This window comes from Oryctolagus cuniculus, chromosome 7 (genome assembly GCF_964237555.1).
Source record: "Oryctolagus cuniculus chromosome 7, mOryCun1.1, whole genome shotgun sequence".
NCBI lineage: Eukaryota > Metazoa > Chordata > Mammalia > Lagomorpha > Leporidae > Oryctolagus > Oryctolagus cuniculus.
Genome location: NC_091438.1, coordinates 9,313,810 through 9,333,599, shown reverse-complemented (window position 1 = coordinate 9,333,599; position 19,790 = coordinate 9,313,810). Strand labels below are relative to the sequence as shown.

The window sequence follows — 19,790 nt, the reverse complement described above, 5'->3', positions numbered from 1 at the left end:
ATCGCTGACCTGGCCCCCATCAGAGTGAGGGAGTCTGGGTAGTCTCATTTCCCTCGGGCACCGTCAAGTTGCTCAGAGCCACAGCACACTCCCTGGTCAGCTCTTCATGAAATCCTGCCCAGCTGTAGCTCCACAAACCTCACACTGGCTCCATCTGTCCAAAAGGCTGAGGCTCTTTGTCTCTCACTCATAAAATCTCTTATTTTAATTATTTTTCAATAAATACGCCCATACCCTTTCTTGCATCTGTGTGATAACCACTTTGTATATATTTAACTTGCACTTTGTTCTTCTGCCTGGAATGTACTCCCCATAAAATTCTAGCTCTTGGAATTCTGTTCTTCCTGCAAGCCCCTCATCAAATGCCAACGTGAACTTTTTGTTGAGCTTATCTTTATAGGATGCTTGCTTCTCGAAAAAATGCTGCGGACCTTTGGTTTACAACTCTCTCAAGCACTTACACTCCATTTTTGGATACTTGATGTGACTCTGAAGGCAGGGCCACCTCTAATCCATGTATCCATTTTGTCAGCACCTGCTCAGTTATTTCAGTGAAGTGAGGCAGGGCAGACGCTCATTTTATCTCTGTTGGCTTTTCTTCCCATGAGTTGAAAATTGTGAGACATTTACTTTTTTTTTTTTTAAATCTTACAGAAAAATGTAGGTCTGATTTTGATGATGTGCACTGATCTCATAGATATGATTTTCAATATTTCCTAAATTACAGCAACATTTAATTGGATCATTAGGAAGCAAGATGTTCCACACAAACGCACTTTCACAGTCATCAACTTTTTAATTAACTATTAACTCTTAACAAGTCTGAAGCACATTAAAAATACATACTAGGGGCTGGCGCTGTGGCATAGCGGGTAAAGCTGCCACCTGACGTGCTGGCATCCCATATAGGCGCCAGTTCGTGTCCCGGCTGCTCCACTTCTGATCCAGCTCTCTGCTACGTCCTGGGAGAGCAGTGGAGGATGGCCCAAGTGCTTGGGCCCTGCACCCCATGGGAGACCAGGAGAAGCACCTGGCTCCTGGCTTCGGATCGGCTCAGCTCCAGCCATCGTGGTCATCTGGGGAGTGAACCAGCAGATCTCTCTGCCTCTGCCTCTCTGTAACTCTGCCTTTCAAATAAATAAATAAATACATAAATAGTTTTTTAAAGGACATACTGGAAAGACTTTGAGTGAACAGCTTATCTGACTACCTTCCCACTAAGGGGTCAGCTCGAGTTTGAAAAGTTGTCTAAGAGATCTGGAGAGCTGCAGAGGTGGTTGGGACCTGAAGGACCAGACCCTGGAGGGAGGTAAAGTCAGGCGGAGGAGCTCTTCGGGCCTCCCCAGGGTTGAGCAGACAGCAGAGGCCCAGAGCCCACACAACTCTCCCTCCACAGAGCACACAGAAACGCACAAGGGGGCCTTGGAGGTAGCAGGCGGAAGCAGCTATGACCGGTAGCACACCAAACACGGAGACGAATGCCTACAGCCCAGCCAGGGCTTGTGTTTTCCTTTCCAACGTACCCATACATTGGCTGAGGCTGAGAAATGAAGCAATGGGCAGTGGCTAACCCATCAGAAGTCCTGGAAGACATTTTAGCATCTCATGGCACTGGATGACAAAAATGGTAATCTGCCTGGGTGGCGGGGTTCCAAACTCAAGACTCCTAAGGAGCTGGGGCCCAAGATGAAAGACAAACCAGAAATAAACCACTGTGACCGAGCCTGAAATACAGCCTCGAATCAACGTAATCCCTAATTGGCTCAGGCTGCCCATTTCACCATTAAAGAAAAAAAAAAAACTATTAAATCCTCTCTAATGAGACAGCATCCAAGGCTCTACAATGTAAGTGTTTGTAATTCAGAATTAGTAGGTGTGCTGGAAACCGAGCTAAATTGAAAGCCAAGTTAAAAACAGATCCGGACATCAGAAGATCAGATACTGGCATTTTAAGACCTGGCCTATAAAATTATTCTGATATGCAAGAAAATAGATGAAGTGATGGAGAATTTTCTTAGCGAATGGAATTAAGAAAATAAAACAGAAATGTTAAACTTTGAAAAACCCTGAAACATGGGATCAGCATTGTGGAGCAGTGGGTCAAGCTGCTGCCTGCTACACTGGCACCTGATAGCTCAGCTGCTCGGCTTCCCATCCAGCTCCCTGCTAATGTGTCTGGGAAAGCAGCAGAAGACGGCCCAACTATATGGGCCTTTGCCAGCCATGTGGGAGACCTGGATGGAGCTCCTGGCTCCAGACTTTAGGCCTGGCCCAGCCCTGGCAGTTGTAGGCATCTGGGGGAGTGAACCAGTGAGTGGTCAATCTTTTTCTCTCTCTACTCTCCCCCGTCTCTGTCACTCTGCCTTTCAAATAAATAAATCAATAACTCATATATATATATATATATACACACACACACATACATATATATGAAATAAATAGGGCCAACTTTAGATTAGACACTGTAAATGAGAGCATTATGAATTGGATCAGTAGAATATGTCTGGATTAACGTAGAGAGAAACAAAATAATGGAAAAATAGAGGAGATACACAGGAAATCATGAAAATACTGAACCTAAGTCAAAATGGAGTTTTGGAAGGAAAGAAGAATGAGGAAGAAGCAATATTTGAAGAGATACCAGCCAAGAATTTTTAGAAACTGATAAATGACTGTAACAGATTAAAGAAATTTCATGAACTCCAAGGAGAAAACACACACACACACACACACACACACACACACACACACTTAGTCCCATGGGAATGAAACTGCTGCAACCTAAAGACAAATAAAAAAAGGCTTCCAAGCCCCTAGAGAACAGGACATATTACTTCACAGGAACACTGGTAAGACTGGCAGCTGACCTCAAAGCAAACAAAGACAGCATCTTCACTGCAATGCAGGTACCTGCCCACACACAAGGACAGCATCCACTGCAATGCAGGTACCTGCCCACACACAAGGACGGCATCTTCACTGCAATGCAGGTACATGCCCACAAGGCCCTCAGCACTTGGAAAACATCCTCAGAAATCACAGCAGACCAAAAATCCCACTTCACTGCCGGCAGGACTGTGCTGAAAGAACTACTGAAGGGAGAGCTCCAGGAGGGAGAAAAGCAACCTCAGGTAGAAACAGGACTCCAGGAAAGACTAAAGGGTGCCAGAAGAGATGAATGTGTGCGTGACTCTAACGAAACACTGACTTGTAAAACAAGCACCGTCCTCATCCTGTCTTCTGGGATTTAGAAGAGATGTGGAATTGGAATATGTACCAGAAACACAAAAGGCAGGAGAGGGCAAGTGGAGTTACAATGTTGCAAAGTTTTTGAGTTGACTGGGACACGGTCAAAGTAGTAATTGGAGGTTAATTCCTAGGAGAAAGGATGCCTGGTTGCATCTGAGGTGATGAGGAGGAAGCATAAAAGGTATAATTAGCAATCTAAAACGGGAACACTGGAACAACTTAAACACCCAGGCGATTCAGAAGAAAGAAGAAATGAATACTGAAGCAACAAAGAACAGTTGAGACAATTACAAAGCAAAGAAACAGAAGGTATGTTAAAGTTCAAAGTTTTCAGCAATTAGAATAAATACCAGTGTAAAAATGCTGCATTTAAAAATAAAGATTGCGAGACTAGAGATAAAAAGCAAATCCCACTTAACTGGAGCTTATAATGTTTCTCAATTAAACACAAAACACGAGGAAGTTGAAAATGATAGCATAGAAAACAATACAAAATAAAAGAAAGGTAATATATTAATACCAGGCAAAGTAGATTTTTAAGGCAAGGGGCATTACTAAACATGGTCAGTTTAACTTGGTGTGCTTCCAAAACCTAACCTTAGGTTACATCCAGCAGTGAAGGAAATAAAAGAAATAGACAAGCCTACACTTATAGTTGGAGCATAATTCTATAGTAGTGATCTAATAAGCACTTAAAACAATCAGGAGAGATTTGAAGATGAAATAACATGATTGACCAACTTGATAGAAATGATATATGGCATACCAACCAATAACTGCAGGATTTACATTGTTTTGAAGTAAAAACAAAGCTTGTACCAAAATACATCACATGCAGATTATAAAGCAAATTTCAAATAACTGAATATTGGTTCTTGGAAAACATTGATAAAATCGATAAAGTTTTATCCAGTATTCATCAAGATGAAAAAAAGATCACCAAGATCACAAGATCACCAGTAATGAAAAAATAAAGATTGATATAGGTCTTACATATATTAAAAATGTTGAAAATATAGATAAAATGGACAGATTCCTTGAAAAGAAAAATGCAACATAGGTAATGTAAGAAGAATCAGGAAATTTGAATAGTCCCATGTCTTGAAATATTTGAACTCCCAAATCAAAACCTTCTCAAAGAAAGCTCTCTGCCCAGCTGGTTTCTCTGATGAGTTCTTCCAAACAGTTAAGGAAGACTCAACCCTGCATCTATCCAAACTATTCACTTTCCTATTCGCTGGATGGGTCATTGAAACTGTTGCATCAAATAGACCTAGAACTCACAAGGAAGGAAAATTTCATGCATATAGATGCAAAAATCCTCAACAAGACCCCAGCAAAGTAAATGAAGCGTATGTTAGAAAGATACTCCATCACAGCCACGTAGGGTTAGGTTTACAGTGAAAGGTGTATTTAATGTCTGAAAATCCATCACACAACTTTTCCATATTAAATGAACAAATGATAAACAATGCTCATCTCAATATATAACTAAAATTATGATAAATTCAACAACCATTCATGACCAAAAACTCTCAGGAAATTGGAGAATGAAAGGAACTTTCTTCAACTGTCAAAGTTATTTGTTTTCAAAGTATCTATGGCAAACATTGAGTTGACAGTGAGTAACTGAAAGCTCTCATCCTGAGATCAGAAATGAAGAGCAGGATCTGCTATCACCACTTCTATTCAATACTGGACTTCACAATCAACATGAATTCCACTTAGGAGAACCCAAATGAAGTTACAGAATAATTAAAGAATTCACAAAGGAACTCAGCAAGATTGCCAAAGCAAGGTTACTGTAAGGAAATTATATTTTTCTAGAACATTAAAATATACTTTTTTAAGAAACATAATTTAACAAGTTATTTACAATAGCATAAAAATATCTATGAATGACAATCAAATATGTACATGCCTTCTACTCAAAATATCAACACATTGAGAGAAATTAAACTCAATAGGAGGATGCACTGTGATCACAAGTTGGAAGATTCCAAGTGAGGAAGACGGCCAGCATATCCAAGCTGACCTGCTGATTCAATGCAATATCAAATGATATCCCAGAATTTTTTTTTACTGCAGTTGAGTAGCTGATTTTTTTTAAATGTACACATAAATGCAAATGGCAAAGCTCTTGCCAATGAACAGGAAAAGAGTTGATGGACTTAAGATTTCTAGAACTAAAGACTCATTAAAGGTAGGGTAATTACAACAAAAATTGGACAGTGACAGACAAAAGGCAAATGGAACAGAACAATCTAGGCTCACACCTATCTAATCACCTGCTTTGGGACAAAGACGCTGCTGTGTCTTCCCAGAGAATAGTCCTGGATAATCTGAATACACATACAGAAAAAAGACAAATGAAAACCCCTACCTCACACCACACACAAAATCTACTGCAGATGATCATAAATATCAACACAGGAGGCTTAAATAAAATTTCCAGATGATGCCATGGAAGAACACGGCAAAGATTTTTTCACAGTAAGAGGAGATAAGACGACCGGAACGTGCTCAGTGGTCATGCTGGAGATGTCTCTGTGGGCATGGAAGCCTACCAGTGAGCAGGAGATGTGGCTGTAGTGCCAGGAGCCTGGTGTCGTCAGTGCTCTGCACTCCACAGCCCCGTGACCCTGGGGGCCCCCATTCTCTGCCTGGTAAACCTGGGACGGCAATAGTACTTCTCTGATGAGGATAGAACTAAACTAAATAAGCACCTGCCAGTAGCCCAGCATGGTGCCCGTTTAGCAACCCCTACCCCTTCCCGGGGTCACTGGGACCACTGTTGCCAGGCAACACCTCCCAAACAAAACTAGGTCTTGTTTCTTATCGGGGCCTACATGGCACATTTGGACTTTGTTTTCAAAGAAAGAAGCCGCTCTACTTCTCTGGGTGCAAAGAAAGAATGCAGTTACTTAACGATTTCTTAGCCATGCGTCTATCATGGACAACAAATTTTCAGTGACTGCGACAAACTGCGTTTCCTGTGTGCAATTATTGGATTGGGACAATGGAACACGTTATTTTTACATCCTAGCAAACATCACATGTTTAGTCATTGGCAAAATGACATCCAATACAGTCATGTCTTTTTCAACTGAAAAATGCCACTGACACGTGACTAGTGATGTCACCCTATAGAAGACCCGTCCAATCATTTTGCACTTACAGGACCGACATCCACACGGGCAATGATTCCAAAATGCTATTAGGCTGGCTAAGTGAATGTATCGTGCTGTACAAATGATGTATGTCAAGAATGCTGATCGTTCCATGTAGGGAAATAAGCAGAGAATTTTCTAGTTCAGCTATCCTCTGCTAGCTTTATCATTTTTTAATAAAAGATTGATTTATGGGGCTGGCGCTGTGGCATAGCAGGTGGAGACCCCACCTGCAGTGCCAGAATCACATACGGGCGCTGGTTCAAGTCCCAGCTGCTCCACTTCCAATCAAGCTCCCTGCTAATGTGCTTGGGAAAGCAGCAAAAGATGGCCCAAGTCCTTGGGCCCCTGCACTCACATGGGAGACCCTGATGGAGTCCTGGGCTCCTGCTTTCAGACTGGACCAGCCCCAGCCATTGTAGCCATTTAGAGTGAACCAGGAGATGGAAGTGTGCACTCGCTCGCTCGTTCTCTCTCTCTGCCACTCTTCTTTTCAGATAAACACAGAATGAATCTTCAAGAAAAGCCCTGATAAAATAAGCTATAAGTCATTTTATTTAGCACTAATGATGCTGAAGACATGAATTTAATCCTAATACACTCAGTAGGTTTTGCTCTAAAAAATTCTGTTCTGGGACCAAAGCCTTTATCCTTTAATCCTGATCAAGTACTTGTAAAGCAGTCGTTGATTATCAAAGAGAATAAAGGTTCATGTGGGCAGGAAACACTCAGAATTCACTACGAGCGAAAAATGAGGCAGAGTTTCAGCGCCCTTTGCACACAGTGTGTCCTGTAAGCCCTCTCCAGCCACCAACACACGGAGTCCAACAATTGTTTGAGGTAGGCTCCACCTTTTACAGCTGCACAGAGGGGTTAATTAATTTGTCCAAGGTCACACAGCTACTAAGAGACTGACTTAGGGCTTCAACCCAGGTAGTCTGACTCTTTCCTTCTTGCTCTTGAATACATTTCAGCATCTTTCAACACCAAACCCAAACCTAGGAGCTTCTGAGCGCCAGGGCAAGACCACATCAGTTCTGTATTTTCTAGCCATTTGCATAATAACTAAGTCTTTGATAAATGAGAGCCAAGCAGAATTCTCATCCAAGGCCAGTAGGGCGTCTTTATCTAAGTGCAGATTATTGAAATCAAGACATCATATTACATGCTAGCATTCTGCAAGGGTTGTTAGCACAGAGAGAGGGTGGCTCCAGGCTGGGAGGCACTGATCTGCCCCTCCTCCCTGACCCCCCAACACCTGCCCCGACGTACCCAGAAAGCCTAAGTGGGATTTGCACCTGTCTCTTGGCACCGCTGGTCATTTCCACTCCTTACCTGAACAGGCAAAGAATTATGCTTCCGGTCGCAAGGGACATCAGGGAGACACTGTAGCCCAGGGTGTAAATGGCCTTCACCAGAATATAAAAGGTGATCTACAAAGAAAGAAAAACGCATCTGTAAGCTGTCGCTGATGGCCAGCCAGCCTCGGGTCGGGGGAACCGGTCTGAGGTTTCACCATGTGTTCCCCGCCACGGACAGCCCTGGCCGGCTGACTGCCTGGAAGGCAGGGAACAGACCATCATACAGACCCACTCCTGTCCTGAGCAAAAAGATGACATTCACCACGCTGAGCATCACAGATGTCCTGTGATTATGCATGACTTCGGAGGGCTTCCTGGAAGCCAAGGGAGGAGGGCAAAGCTAGGCTGAAGCCAGGAGAGTCAGCTACGGTCCCCAGGCTGTGCCTTGGGAACAGGACCCGACCCACCTTCCGGGGGACACGTTTCCATCAGGCTCAATTGGCCCTCGGGTCTTGGTGCTCTCGAACCAGTGTGACCTCACAGGTGCACAGCTGAGGTTCTCAGAGGAGCGAACCCCCTTGGCCAGAGCTGGGGAAGGGCTGCAGCGCCCTGTACTTTTAATTTCCGTAGCATTTCTTGCTTTAGCAGACTGCGTGGCTTGATACTTTTAATCCCCACGAAATCATGGCACACAAGAGGGATGAGTGACAATCACTGGGACAGGGCTGTGGGAAGCTCTGACACACAGGGGACCCGGCCCAGAGAGGAGTGGCGTCTCGTGGAAGACGAGCCAGGCTATGTCTTCACGCCTCCCAGGGCCTGGTTCCTGGTGCACCCTTTTCTCCATGAAACCAATTCCCACCCCACAGCGAGGCCAACAGTCCATGAGTTCTTGGATCTCAGCCTTGCAGGGAGGATTGTGTGCCTCAATGGTCTGTTACTGTAACTAAACGCTTGAGGCCGGGGAACTATAAAGAAAAGAGGTTCATCTGGGAGGTCCGAGTGCCCACACCTAGCGGCTGTGTTCCTGCTGGCAAAGGTGAGACAGTGGCAGACTGTGGGGGCTCTGGTCTCTCCCTCTTCTTCTCTTCCTTCTTATTTATTTTTTTAAAGATTTTTATTCACTTGAGAGGCAGAGTTACAGCAGACAGAGGGAAAGACAGAGATCTTCCATCCTCTGGTTCACTCCCCAAATGACTGCAGCAGATGGAGCTGGGCCAACCTGAAGCCAGGAGCTTCTTCTGGGTCTCCCACATCGGTGTGGGGGCCCAGGCATCTTCCACTGCTTTCCCAGGCCATCGCAGAGAGCTGGATCAGAAGAGGAGCAGCTGGGACACAATTCAGCGCCCATAAGGGATGCCAGCACCACAGACAGAAGTTTAGCCCACTGCACCGCAGCGCCGGCCCTGGTCTCTCCCTCTCCTTATGAGCCACCAGGATTTATCAGGGGACTCCACCCCGACAGCCTGGCCTAGTCCTACTCCATAGGCAGGGTGGCGAGGGGTGTGACGGGAGAAAATCGTTCTCAGCCTCAGAGGCCCCTGGCTGAACTGCTCCTTCCCTCCCCATCGTGTGAAAGGCACTCCCTACCGCGGGCACAGAGCCCTCCAGGATGGGGCCTGGAGAGGGAGTGAACCAAGGAAAGAGTAGGAGGGTCCTGAGTGAGCAGAATGTGGGGTCATTATTTAGTGGCGACCCGGGGACACAATGGAAATGAACGTGACTGGAATCAGAATCTCCATAAACTGTGTACCTGAGCTGGGAGGCTGGGCGATCAACCACTTTGCCACAGGGGCTGGTCCCTCATGGGTCGGTGGCTGGGGCAGGTGCAGGGGCCTGGGGGTCCTGGGGGCTGGCAGAGACAAGCACTGCAGAGAGCCTGGCAGGACTGTGTCCGGCTGGGCTGATGGGGCCACCATCCCTCCCCGCCACCCCCGTCCTCACAACTCTTGCCATAGCATTGTGGGAGGGTCAGGCTTAGGAGCAGGGGAGGGAGACACCCAAGGCAGAAAACCACCTTTCAGAGCTCTGCAGGTCTTGCCCACTCTGCAAACACCTGATGTTTTCCCCAGGGGAAATTCATCATGGTTCCAGCAAGGGGCTGCTGACCCCATAGATCAGAGGCTGTGGCTATGACTCCACCATGCACCAAGGCCAGGCTATTGCTTCGGGAGCCCTGCTGCCTGGGGATGGAACACAAGCCAAGAAAGCTGGAGCGACTACAAGCCAGGGTCCCCGGAAGCCCACCGGACTCCTTCCTGGGTGGAGAAGACCTTCTCGGGTCTCCTCAGTGCTGGGGTTCTAAAGAGGCAAGGATGGGAGTGGCGGGAGGGAATTTCATTCCCTCTGGGCATGTTTCGATGTTTCTGAGCTGTTGCAGAGCCTTAGTCCTGAGAGCCCAGACCAGCGTCCCTGCTGGTCATCTCTCTGCCACTGCGCCCCCCGAGTTCCACTTGTCCCCTCCTCCCCTGCAGCAATGGCCTCAAGTCTCCCTGGGCCTGCCTGGGGGGAGGGGACTGCCAGGAGGTCCCTGCAGGACAGGGGCATGCAGGAGGGTGTGGAGGGGGTTCGTTCTCCTGGGCTCCCTGACCGCTCAGAGCTCTAGGGGGTTCCCTCCTCCAAGCTCTTTTCTTGGCATGGGATTGCTGGGAACAGGCTCTCCCCCATGGCCCTCGCTCCTCTGTCTGCCTGAGGGGTTCTGGGGGCCACGCCACATAGCCAGGCTCTGCCCCGGGGCAGCTCAGTGCAGGCTGACGTGCGCTGCCTCCCCCAGCCATCTGTGCACCGTTCTCCGCCCTCCCTACACTGAGAACTGGACTTCGATGTGATGGTATTTCAAGGATGCTTCCTCCATCCTCGTGACCACTTACAAAGGCTTCCTGGCTGGCTCATCATATTTTAGAAAGATTACATTGGCTAAAATCAACCAGCAAATTCATTAGTATGATTCGCTCAATCGGTCAAGCAATGAAGGTTAGCACACACCGTGACCTGGCACACTAATGTATTAATACGGTTACTAGAAAGGGATGCTCTTTATTTTCTGCCTTGTTAAACCTCAATAGGTAACCGAGATCCCTATTATGTGAACTGAATACTGGCACTTCCCATTGTTGCTGTATTGGTTGCTTAAATCTGAATTAATTCAAGTCCAATAAAATTTAAGCCCAGTGACTCAGCGGCAGCAGCTTCTTGTGCCAAGCTACAAGTGGCCGGCAGCTTCCAAGCTGGACAAGTGGACCAAGACTGTGTCCGCCCTCAAAGAGAGCCCTGTGAGCAGAGACCACGCGACCACCACCCATTCCAGAACTACCCCAGGTGGCACACGTGTGCTTTCACACTTCAACCTCATGACAGGAATGAAGCAACATGGGACCCCCGAACACAAGGCGTGTCGAGGGAACCACCCAGAAACGCAACCACAACCAACAACTGGGGCTCGGGTTCTGCAGTCTTGCTCCTTGTGCCCAAAGTGTGCCCCGTTCCGAGCAGCTCTGACTTTTCCATGGATGGCCCGGGGATCAGCGTGAGTGGGGAGCCCCCGCCACCCCGACACGTGGACATGACGCTCCTCTCGTGACCTCCACGCTTTCAACAAGAAAATGCTCGGCTCAGTGTGGCTATTTTAAATTTCAAAAAACATACAATAGCTCCGCTCATTACAGGCTTCTAAAAACGCCATGATTTCCCACTGGAGAGGAGGAATGAGGCAGCAGGAAGTGCACAGACACGAGAAGAAAGGGCGTGATCTAACAGCTGTGACTTCAGAGAAAAGAAAGTCATGGTCACAGCAGAAGTTAATTCCAGCACTGATTCTGGAAAGAGACGTTTGGGAGACCTTGAAGTTCTCTCTGTAGGTCCAAAGAGCCTGCCGAAACCAAAGAGAAGGGCCAGAAGTCGTGTCATCAAGCAAACGCCATCGCTTGCCCTGGCCAAAAAGCAGCAGGTGCCTCGCCAGCGGCACCGAGCCCGGGGTTATGGCACAGCACAGCAGTGGTCGGATGGTGCAGGTGCGGCCCCTTGCAGGGTTGCTCCACGGCACAGGCCCAGATGCAGGTGCCCGCTGCTCACCTGGGGTACCCACACTTGCATAGCAGCTCGCTCACAAACCAAAAAAATCAGCACAAACAGCCATGTCGCCTGAACTACGGAGCTCATCTTGTGCTAACTTGAAATACCATGGGCGCTTTTTACAAATCGGTCACACGCTTTGCCTACATTGTTTCCTTAAAGGGGACTAGGATGCATTTAAAATCTGTCAGGGAAATCCTGAATGTTTAGTCTGATAGCAGAGCCATCCGACCCCCAGGTCCGAAGTCCCTTCCCCAAGACCACCCTGCCCACAGACACACATTCCAAGAATGGGAAAAAGTCTCCCCGAGAGAATTGTGTGATTGTGTGTGTGTGTGTGTGTGTGTGCGCGCGCGCGTGTGACAGTCTGGCCTTCCCTAGCCTCTTAATTAATGCTTGGGATGATCTGGATCTTCCGTGGGTGACGGCAGCAATGGTAGGTTCAGCAGAGCCCTGGCAGGCTCACAGCAGAGCCAAGTGTGAAAGCGGCAGAACCCCTGGCCTCCGCCGCCGCCTCCTCCCCAGGCCGAGGTGGCAGGCAGCAGAGGAGCCCTCTGCCCGGGCCCCAGGAGCCCTCCAAGCATGGTCCCCAGAATAAAGCAGGTGACAGCTAGGTTCCGAAGACACTCTCGACAATGCTAATTTCGGCTTTTGTCCATTTTCGACTTCTCTTTTCTGCTTCAGGCATTATAAATAGGACGAGGGTAGAAAGGGCAGCTTTCTGACATTGCAGCTGGTGACGGAATCTGGGTTGAATGGTAGCAATGGAAGCTTTCGGCAAGGCAAGAGCGGAGATGACGATACAGTGGAGGCACGTCACCACCCACAGGTGCCAGGAGCAGTGCCTGGCGCACCTCCTGGCCTGAGCTTGGGGACTGTGGTTCCCACGCAAGCCTTCGTGTGTTCAGGACATGAACTATCTTACACACGACTCGGTCATGGTTGGTGTTGCGTCATTCTATTTTAATTAAATGGCTTTGCTCTGCGCATGGAGTCATATAATTTTGGGCCATTTCTATACTGTATTTGCTCCACCTGTCTAGCTACCACCTCCTCTCCCCCACCTGATTTTATTATTGCTTTAATTTATCAGTGTTTGCTTGGGTCTTGTCTTGCTAACATTTCTTTTTTTTTTTTTTAATTGTATTTGGGAGGCAGACATAGAGCGACAGAGATGGGAGCTTTTGGTTTTACCACAATTGTTTGTTGACTTCTCAATCTCAATGCTGCTAAGATAGTTTCGTTGTATCTATCCTCTACACTCCAGGATTCTAATTGCAGGAGTCTAATTTCTTGTTGACTATATCTATTTGATTTTCATTTTTTTTAAAAAAAGATTTGTTTATTTGAAAGTCAGAGTTACAGAGAAAGAGAGGAGGAGATGCAGAGAGAGCGAGAGAGGTCTCCCATCTGCTGGTTCACTCCCAAATTGGCTGCAACAGCTGGAGCTGCACTGATCTGAAGCCAGGAGCCAGGAGTCTCTTCCAGGTCTCCCACGTGGGTGCAGGGGCCCAAGGACTTGGGCTGTCTTCTACTGCTTTCCCAGGCCACAGCAGAGAGCTGGATAGGAAGTGGAGCAGCCGGGACTCGAACTGGTGCCCATATGGGATGCCGGCACTGCAGGCAGCAAGTTTACCTACTATGCCACAGCTCCTTTTTAAAGTGTTTTATTCTGGGCTCATATTTTCAACCTCTCCCCTTCCTTTTTTAAATTTTAAACATATGTATTTACATTCCGTGCCTGATAACTTTGTGATCTGAACTTCGGGGTGTCATTTCGCTGGTTCTCACGGGCAGGCTCTGTTCACGGTGCTTTTCCCTTGTGTACTCTGTGAATCTGGAGCACGAGCTCACGTCTGGAGTCTGCCTCCTCCCCAGCCTGTGAGGCCCGGGCCAAGATGCTTCCCTCCAGAGAGAACTGGTGCTCCCCCTCAGGTACCCACGGAGGCTACCAATTCAGTGCCGCTGGAGTCCGCGTCTCGGGCCAGGGCTTCCCGAACCAGTGAGAGAAGACAAACAGGGAAACCCACCCTGCAGGAAGGCAAGGGCCCCTGAGAAAATGTTCTTGTCATCTCCACGGTCACACGTGGACCCCAAAGGCTGCTGACCCCAAGCTGTTTGTCCCTGATTCAACAAGTGGCCAGGAGCAAGGCGCCAATGCCTGTCACCCTGGCTCTCAGGGCCTTTTGTTGCAATTTCTTAGTTTCTTGAAATCTCAGCCATGCATTTTAAAGAATCATTTGGGGTGATGTGCAGTGAGAGTTTGCAATTCCAAATTTCTAATGTAAGAGTTGTATTTCTTGCTGAATTAATTTAATTCCTTCTATTCAATGCATTACAGAACACTCCAGTCAGTCTCGATACTGCGCACAGTATTGTGGGAAATACAAGGAGGACTGCGAGATGCCCACCACCAATAAGCCACATCCCCACTCCACAAACTTTGTCCCGGGAGGCAAAATATGAGCTAGCAGTTGAGATCCGTGCGAGTTCAAAGTTCTATCTCTGTGTTCACCAAAGGAACTAGGAATGTCCACATTTCCACTGACACGGGTTGCTCAGAGCCGGTATAGATTTTACACACCCAGGTAGGCCAGCGCTTAAGGAGGCTGAATCGGGTGACTCAAACGCGCTGCTTTAGGGCCTCCGGGAAGCTGAGCAGGCTGTGTGGCAAGCTGGAAGCCTGTCACCCTGCGGGTTGGGAAGGTCTTCTGGACCTCTCAGAGAGACAGGGCCTTCCCAGCAAATGCCCGGCTCTGAGGGTCTCCGTGGTGCCAGTTCCCCAGGAGTCTTGGGCATCAGGATTCCCAAGTTCTCTGCTTCCCCGGCCCCTGCTCGCCGATGCACCTGGTTTTAACCCAACAGCTCAAGGAGCGGTGAGCCGGTGAGCCGTAAGAAGTACACCCTTAAACATTAGCAAGATCGTTTCTAATATTTACAAGAGAAAAGACGGGGAGAGCTTTCTTTTTTAGCTTCAGAAAGGGCCAATGAAGAAGTCAGGTGCAAGCCCAAGCCTCCTGGTAAACTGGAATTCATCACGTATGACGTAGGCACAGAGAAAGCTGAGTTGGGTTGCCTGCACCAGGGGTGGGAGCCTTTTTTTATTTTCTGCCAAGGGCCATTGGGCATCTGTACCGTCATTCACGGGCCATAGGAAATTATCAACCTGAAAAATTAGCCTGCCACCAATCTACTGACTGTCAGGAGCCACCTGCGGCTCTGGCAGGGCCGGGCCAAGTGACTGCACAGGGCTCCGTGGCCCGTGGGCCAGCTGTCCCCACTCGGGGACAACACCTGGGCAAGGAGATTTATGCCCTGATTCTGCAAGGCTTGCGGAATACGATGCATACGGTGATCACATTCCAAAGAGCCGTAACACTGACGAGTGGCCAACTTATTTTCTAAACAGGCAAGAAACTGAAAAAACAGCACACTTATTTGAGAAATCAAGACAATGGTAACATTTCCAAAACCATAATCAGTGGCATAATTACGGCCTGAAGTGCCTTTGTTATTAAATTTAAGAAAATAAAGCACTTAGCTAAAGAAGCCAGAAAGGAGGAGGAAAGACTACGATCAAGCCCAGAAGGAGAGGGTCAGGCTGGTTCCTTCCAGGGGGCGGGGAGGGGGCCAGAGCCCATCAGGCCAAGGCTTTGTGCTGTGTTTACTGATGTCCGGCCAAAGCCCGGCACAGCGCTGGCATACACTGATGCCCAACAACTCCTTATTACAGTGAGTAAATTAGCAAATGCTCAGACTTACAACGGACCCACAGAATGCTTGTCTGTTTTTAGTAGTGGCTAATACAACAGATTATGTTCACTCCCAAATGGCCCCAACAGCTGAACTGGGCTGATCTGAAGCTAGGAGCCTGGAGCCTCTTCCAGGTCTCCCATGTGGGTGCAGGGACCCATGGACTAGGTCCATCCTTTGCTGCTTTCCCAGGCACATTGGCAGGGAGCTGGATCAGAAGCGGAGCAGCCAGGACTCACACCAGAGCCCATATGGGATGCCGGCACTGCAGGCGGTGGTGCCGGCCCCAAGGAACTGATATCTTGTTTCTGTTTTCCCAGCAACTTTTTGAAGCCCCTCACACATTTTTGTTGTAAAACTGGTGAGAACGGAGAACACATGAGGCTTTGTGCTGTCGAGTGCGTGCTGTGGTTTGGAGGTTTGGGTCCCCCTTCTCCCAGTTCACGGGCTGACATCTAACACCCGCAGTGATGGCGTTAAGGGCACGGCCTTCGAGAGGGGAAACAAGGAGTTTGTGTTTGTCGAAATAACTTCCTGTGTGTCATGCTGTCTTTATCATGTCTTTCATTACATAAGCTTCACCAGTGAAAGACCTAAAGTTCATTGATTTATTTTTTAAAGAATTATTTTTATTATTTATTTGACAGGCAGAGTGTGTGTGTGGGGGGGGAGAGAATATCTTCCACCTTCTGTCTCACTCCCCAAATGGCCGGGATCGGGCCAGCCCACAGCCATGAGCCTAGAACTCCATCTGGTCTCCCATGTGGGTGCAGGGACCCAAGCACTTGGGCCACCTTTCGCTGTTTTCCCAGGCACACTGGCAGGGAGCTGGATCAGAAGCAGAGCAGCCGGGACACAAACTGGCGCTCGGATATAGGATGCTGGAGTTGCAGGTTGCAGCTTAACAGGTTGTGCCGTAAAGCCAGCCCCATTTACTTATTTACTTATTTAACAACTACGTAACTCTGTTTTTGCCTTTGAAATCCTTGTTACTTTCATTAAAAACTACCTACCTGTGATCTTATTTAATCAAGTGTTTTGAGTCTGTTGACATTTTTGACAAACTTCTCTGAATCAAATTCTAAATGAAATCTTTTTCCATCTCAAACTAAGTTTAGGATTTTCCAGAGGGTCCCTGGTGAATCTCATAATAATTTGTTCTCTCACCTTATAGGATTAGAGATGGTAAACTAATTAGGCTTATCTGATGTTCAATTGCATGGAAATCCTTTTCCGATAAAGGTGACGTATTTGTGTAGCTATCCTATTAACATAAATGTCCCCAAAACTGTGTGACCTTCCTGGAACTCTGATATGACCCGGTATAACGTCAGTCATAATTACAGATGTTATCCTAAGATGCTAATAATGAACCCTTATCAGATCTCCCACCACGGCCATTCTAGGTATCATCCAGAGAGTCACTGTGTTGTTCTGCAGTTTCTCTGAAAGCAGCCATGATGGCAACTTGCAGGAAGCCTCATGGAAAAGACCGGCACGGCTTTCACGTCCCCATGCCGCTGGGTGCCCCCGGACTGGGTGAGAATTTCCAAGACTTTATTGAAAAACCAATGAATTCATCAAAGTGCTAACCCAAGACCACGCAGCACGAGAAGTAACCACGTGGAACTAAATGAACTGATGGGGACACCACAATTTTCCTGTTTTTTTTTTTTTTTTTTTTTTTTTTGTTAGAAATGCTGCTGGTTCTTTAATACTTTGCTTACCAGATTTAAAGATTGTGTTCCCTCTTCTCGTTTAATCTACCTATAATTCTGAGTGCATCAGAGAATTTTGCTTTTGTAAACAAAAATGGAGCATTTATATTTTTTTTCCGTACCTGACCACTCCAGAGTTCAGAATCTCTTACCGAGTAGTTTCATTTTCAATATAGTTATTGATATAAACTCAAAAAGGATCGATCTGCTTCATAAACAGGATCCAACTGCTGAGTCCTTGGCTTGCCTCTTAACCTAGGGAGGCTTTCAAAAGTCTAATTTGGGGCCCGCGCTGTGGTGTAGTGGGCTAAGCCTCTGCCTGCAGTGCTGGCATCCCACAGAGAGGTCGGTTTGTGTCCCAGCTGCTCCACTTCTGATCCAGCTCTCTGCTATGGGGTGGGAAAGCAGTGCAAGATGGCCCAAGTGTTGGGCCCTTGCACCTCCATGGGAGAGCTGGAAGAAACTCCTGGCTTCTGATTGGCTCAGCTCCAGCCACTGCAGCCACCTGGGGAGTGAAACAGTGGATTGAAGATTGTCACTCTCTCTGTCTCACCCTCTGTCTGCAACTCTATCTTGCAGATAAATAAAAATCTTCACACACACAAAAATGTCTAGTGTGAGGTTTCTTAGAGAGTTCTAAGGAACCAGTGGAGCTAATGATTCTCCTTGGATATTATCAAAACTTTGACTGGAATGTCATATTTGAAAATGTGCATACTCACTCACCCCCTGTCACTGTTAAAGTGATCAGCCCAAGTTCAATGAGACTAGATGATCCTGCAACATGATTGTATCTGGTACAAACAGAGGTGAATGCAGAGAGAATAATTATGTCCCAGAAAACCAGAGTGCACCTGTTACCATATTCTAGCCCCGTCCAATGTCTGAGGTCTGTTGTCCATCTGACGTGGGCTGGATCTCAAGTTTTTCTGTGTTCCTCTAATGTCAGGCTATGACTTTCCAAATCACCAATTCCAATTTTCTTCTACCCTTCTCATGTGCAGTTACTAAAAACTAAAACTGCCCTTTCTCTTCAGCCCTGCAAATTGAAGGGAAGCTTAATATAAACTTCAGAGGAAACACCCTAACAGCCACGTGTGGACACTTTCATTCCTGTTGCTGTGTGAGCCACTTAAGACTTCCAGAATCCCTGATGAATCACCAAAGACATTCAAACTGGAGACCAGGAGAAGCTATCAGATTGAAATTGCAGCCCAGCCGGCGCCGCGGCTCACTAGGCTAATCCTCCGCCTAGCGGCGCCGGCACACCGGGTTCTAGTCCCGGTTGGGGCGCCGGATTCTGTCCCGTTGCCCCTCTTCCAGGCCAGCTCTCTGCTGTGGCCAGGGAGTGCAGTGGAGGATGGCCCAGGTGCTTGGGCCCTGCACCCCATGGGAGACCAGGAGAAGCACCTGGCTCCTGGCTCCTGCCATCGGATCAGCGCGGTGCGCCGGCCGCAGCGCGCCGGCCGTGGCGGCCATTGGAGGGTGAACCAACGGCAAAGGAAGACCTTTCTCTCTGTCTCTCTCTCTCACTGTCCACTCTGCCTGTCAAAAAAAAAAAAAAAAAAAAAAAAAAAAGAAAGAAAGAAATTGCAGCCCCAAGTCCACTACCTAAAGATGTGTTGAGGGGCCGGTGCTGTGGCATAGCAGGTAAGGCCGCCACCTGCAGTGCTGGCATCCCATAAGGGCACCATTTCAAGTCCAGCTGCTCCATTTCAGCACCGGAAGGCGATATTCAAAGGATTATTCTCGCCACACATAAGAAGTTTCCTGTGATCTGCTTCTGACAGAAAGCAATGTGTCCCATCCTGTAGCGCTTGGAGATTAGTTTACTGGTTAACACACCAACAAGAGACTGTTCCTCTGCTGGCAGGGGCCTCTCCTACTACAAAATCTTTTTAAGATTTTATTTATTTGACAGGTAGAGCTACACAGTGAGAAAGAGACAGAGAAAAAGGTCTTCCAACTGATGGTTCACTCCCCAAATGGCCGCAATGGCTGGAGCTGTGCTGATCCAAAGCCAGGAGCTTCTTCCTGGTCTCCCACGTGGGTGCAGGGGCCCAAGGACTTGGGCCATCTTCTACTGCTTTCCCAGGCCACAGCAGAGAGCTGGATTGGAGGAGCAGCCAGAACTAGAACTGGCGCCCATATGGGATGCTGGCATCGCAGGTGCAGGATTAACCACGTGAGCCACGGCACTGGCCCCTCCTGCTACAAAATCTTACCAATTCCAGCAGAATCTGTAAACCATTGTTGCCAATTTGTAATAAACAATAACATGGCCTGAGAGGATTCCTAACTAGATAAGGACCACGTGTGACACCATGTTGCGCTTATGGAAATAACTAATGGAAAACTAAAACTCAATTAGCCACTTTGCAGAACAGGCACACTCACTGGCTTGGAAAAGTGAAGTGTGACTCTGGCTACAGCCCACTTGATCTTTCTGGCTGGTTACACCGGAGCCAGCGGGCACCCTGGCTTCAGGGCCACAGGGGTTACCCGGACAGCAACAGTCAGGACTGGAT

The 19,790-nt window shown here is 47.7% G+C and overlaps 1 protein-coding gene across 1 annotated transcript in view; it reads right to left on the bottom strand.

The window, feature by feature from the left end:
* The window catches only part of VIPR2 (vasoactive intestinal peptide receptor 2), a 102,137-nt gene that overhangs the window by 21,774 nt on the left and 60,573 nt on the right, over positions 1–19,790 (bottom strand). The window contains exon 5 of the mRNA XM_002715014.5: positions 7,755–7,852. Coding sequence (XP_002715060.1) covers positions 7,755–7,852 — 98 coding nt within the window. The remainder of the gene's footprint in view (positions 1–7,754; positions 7,853–19,790) is intronic.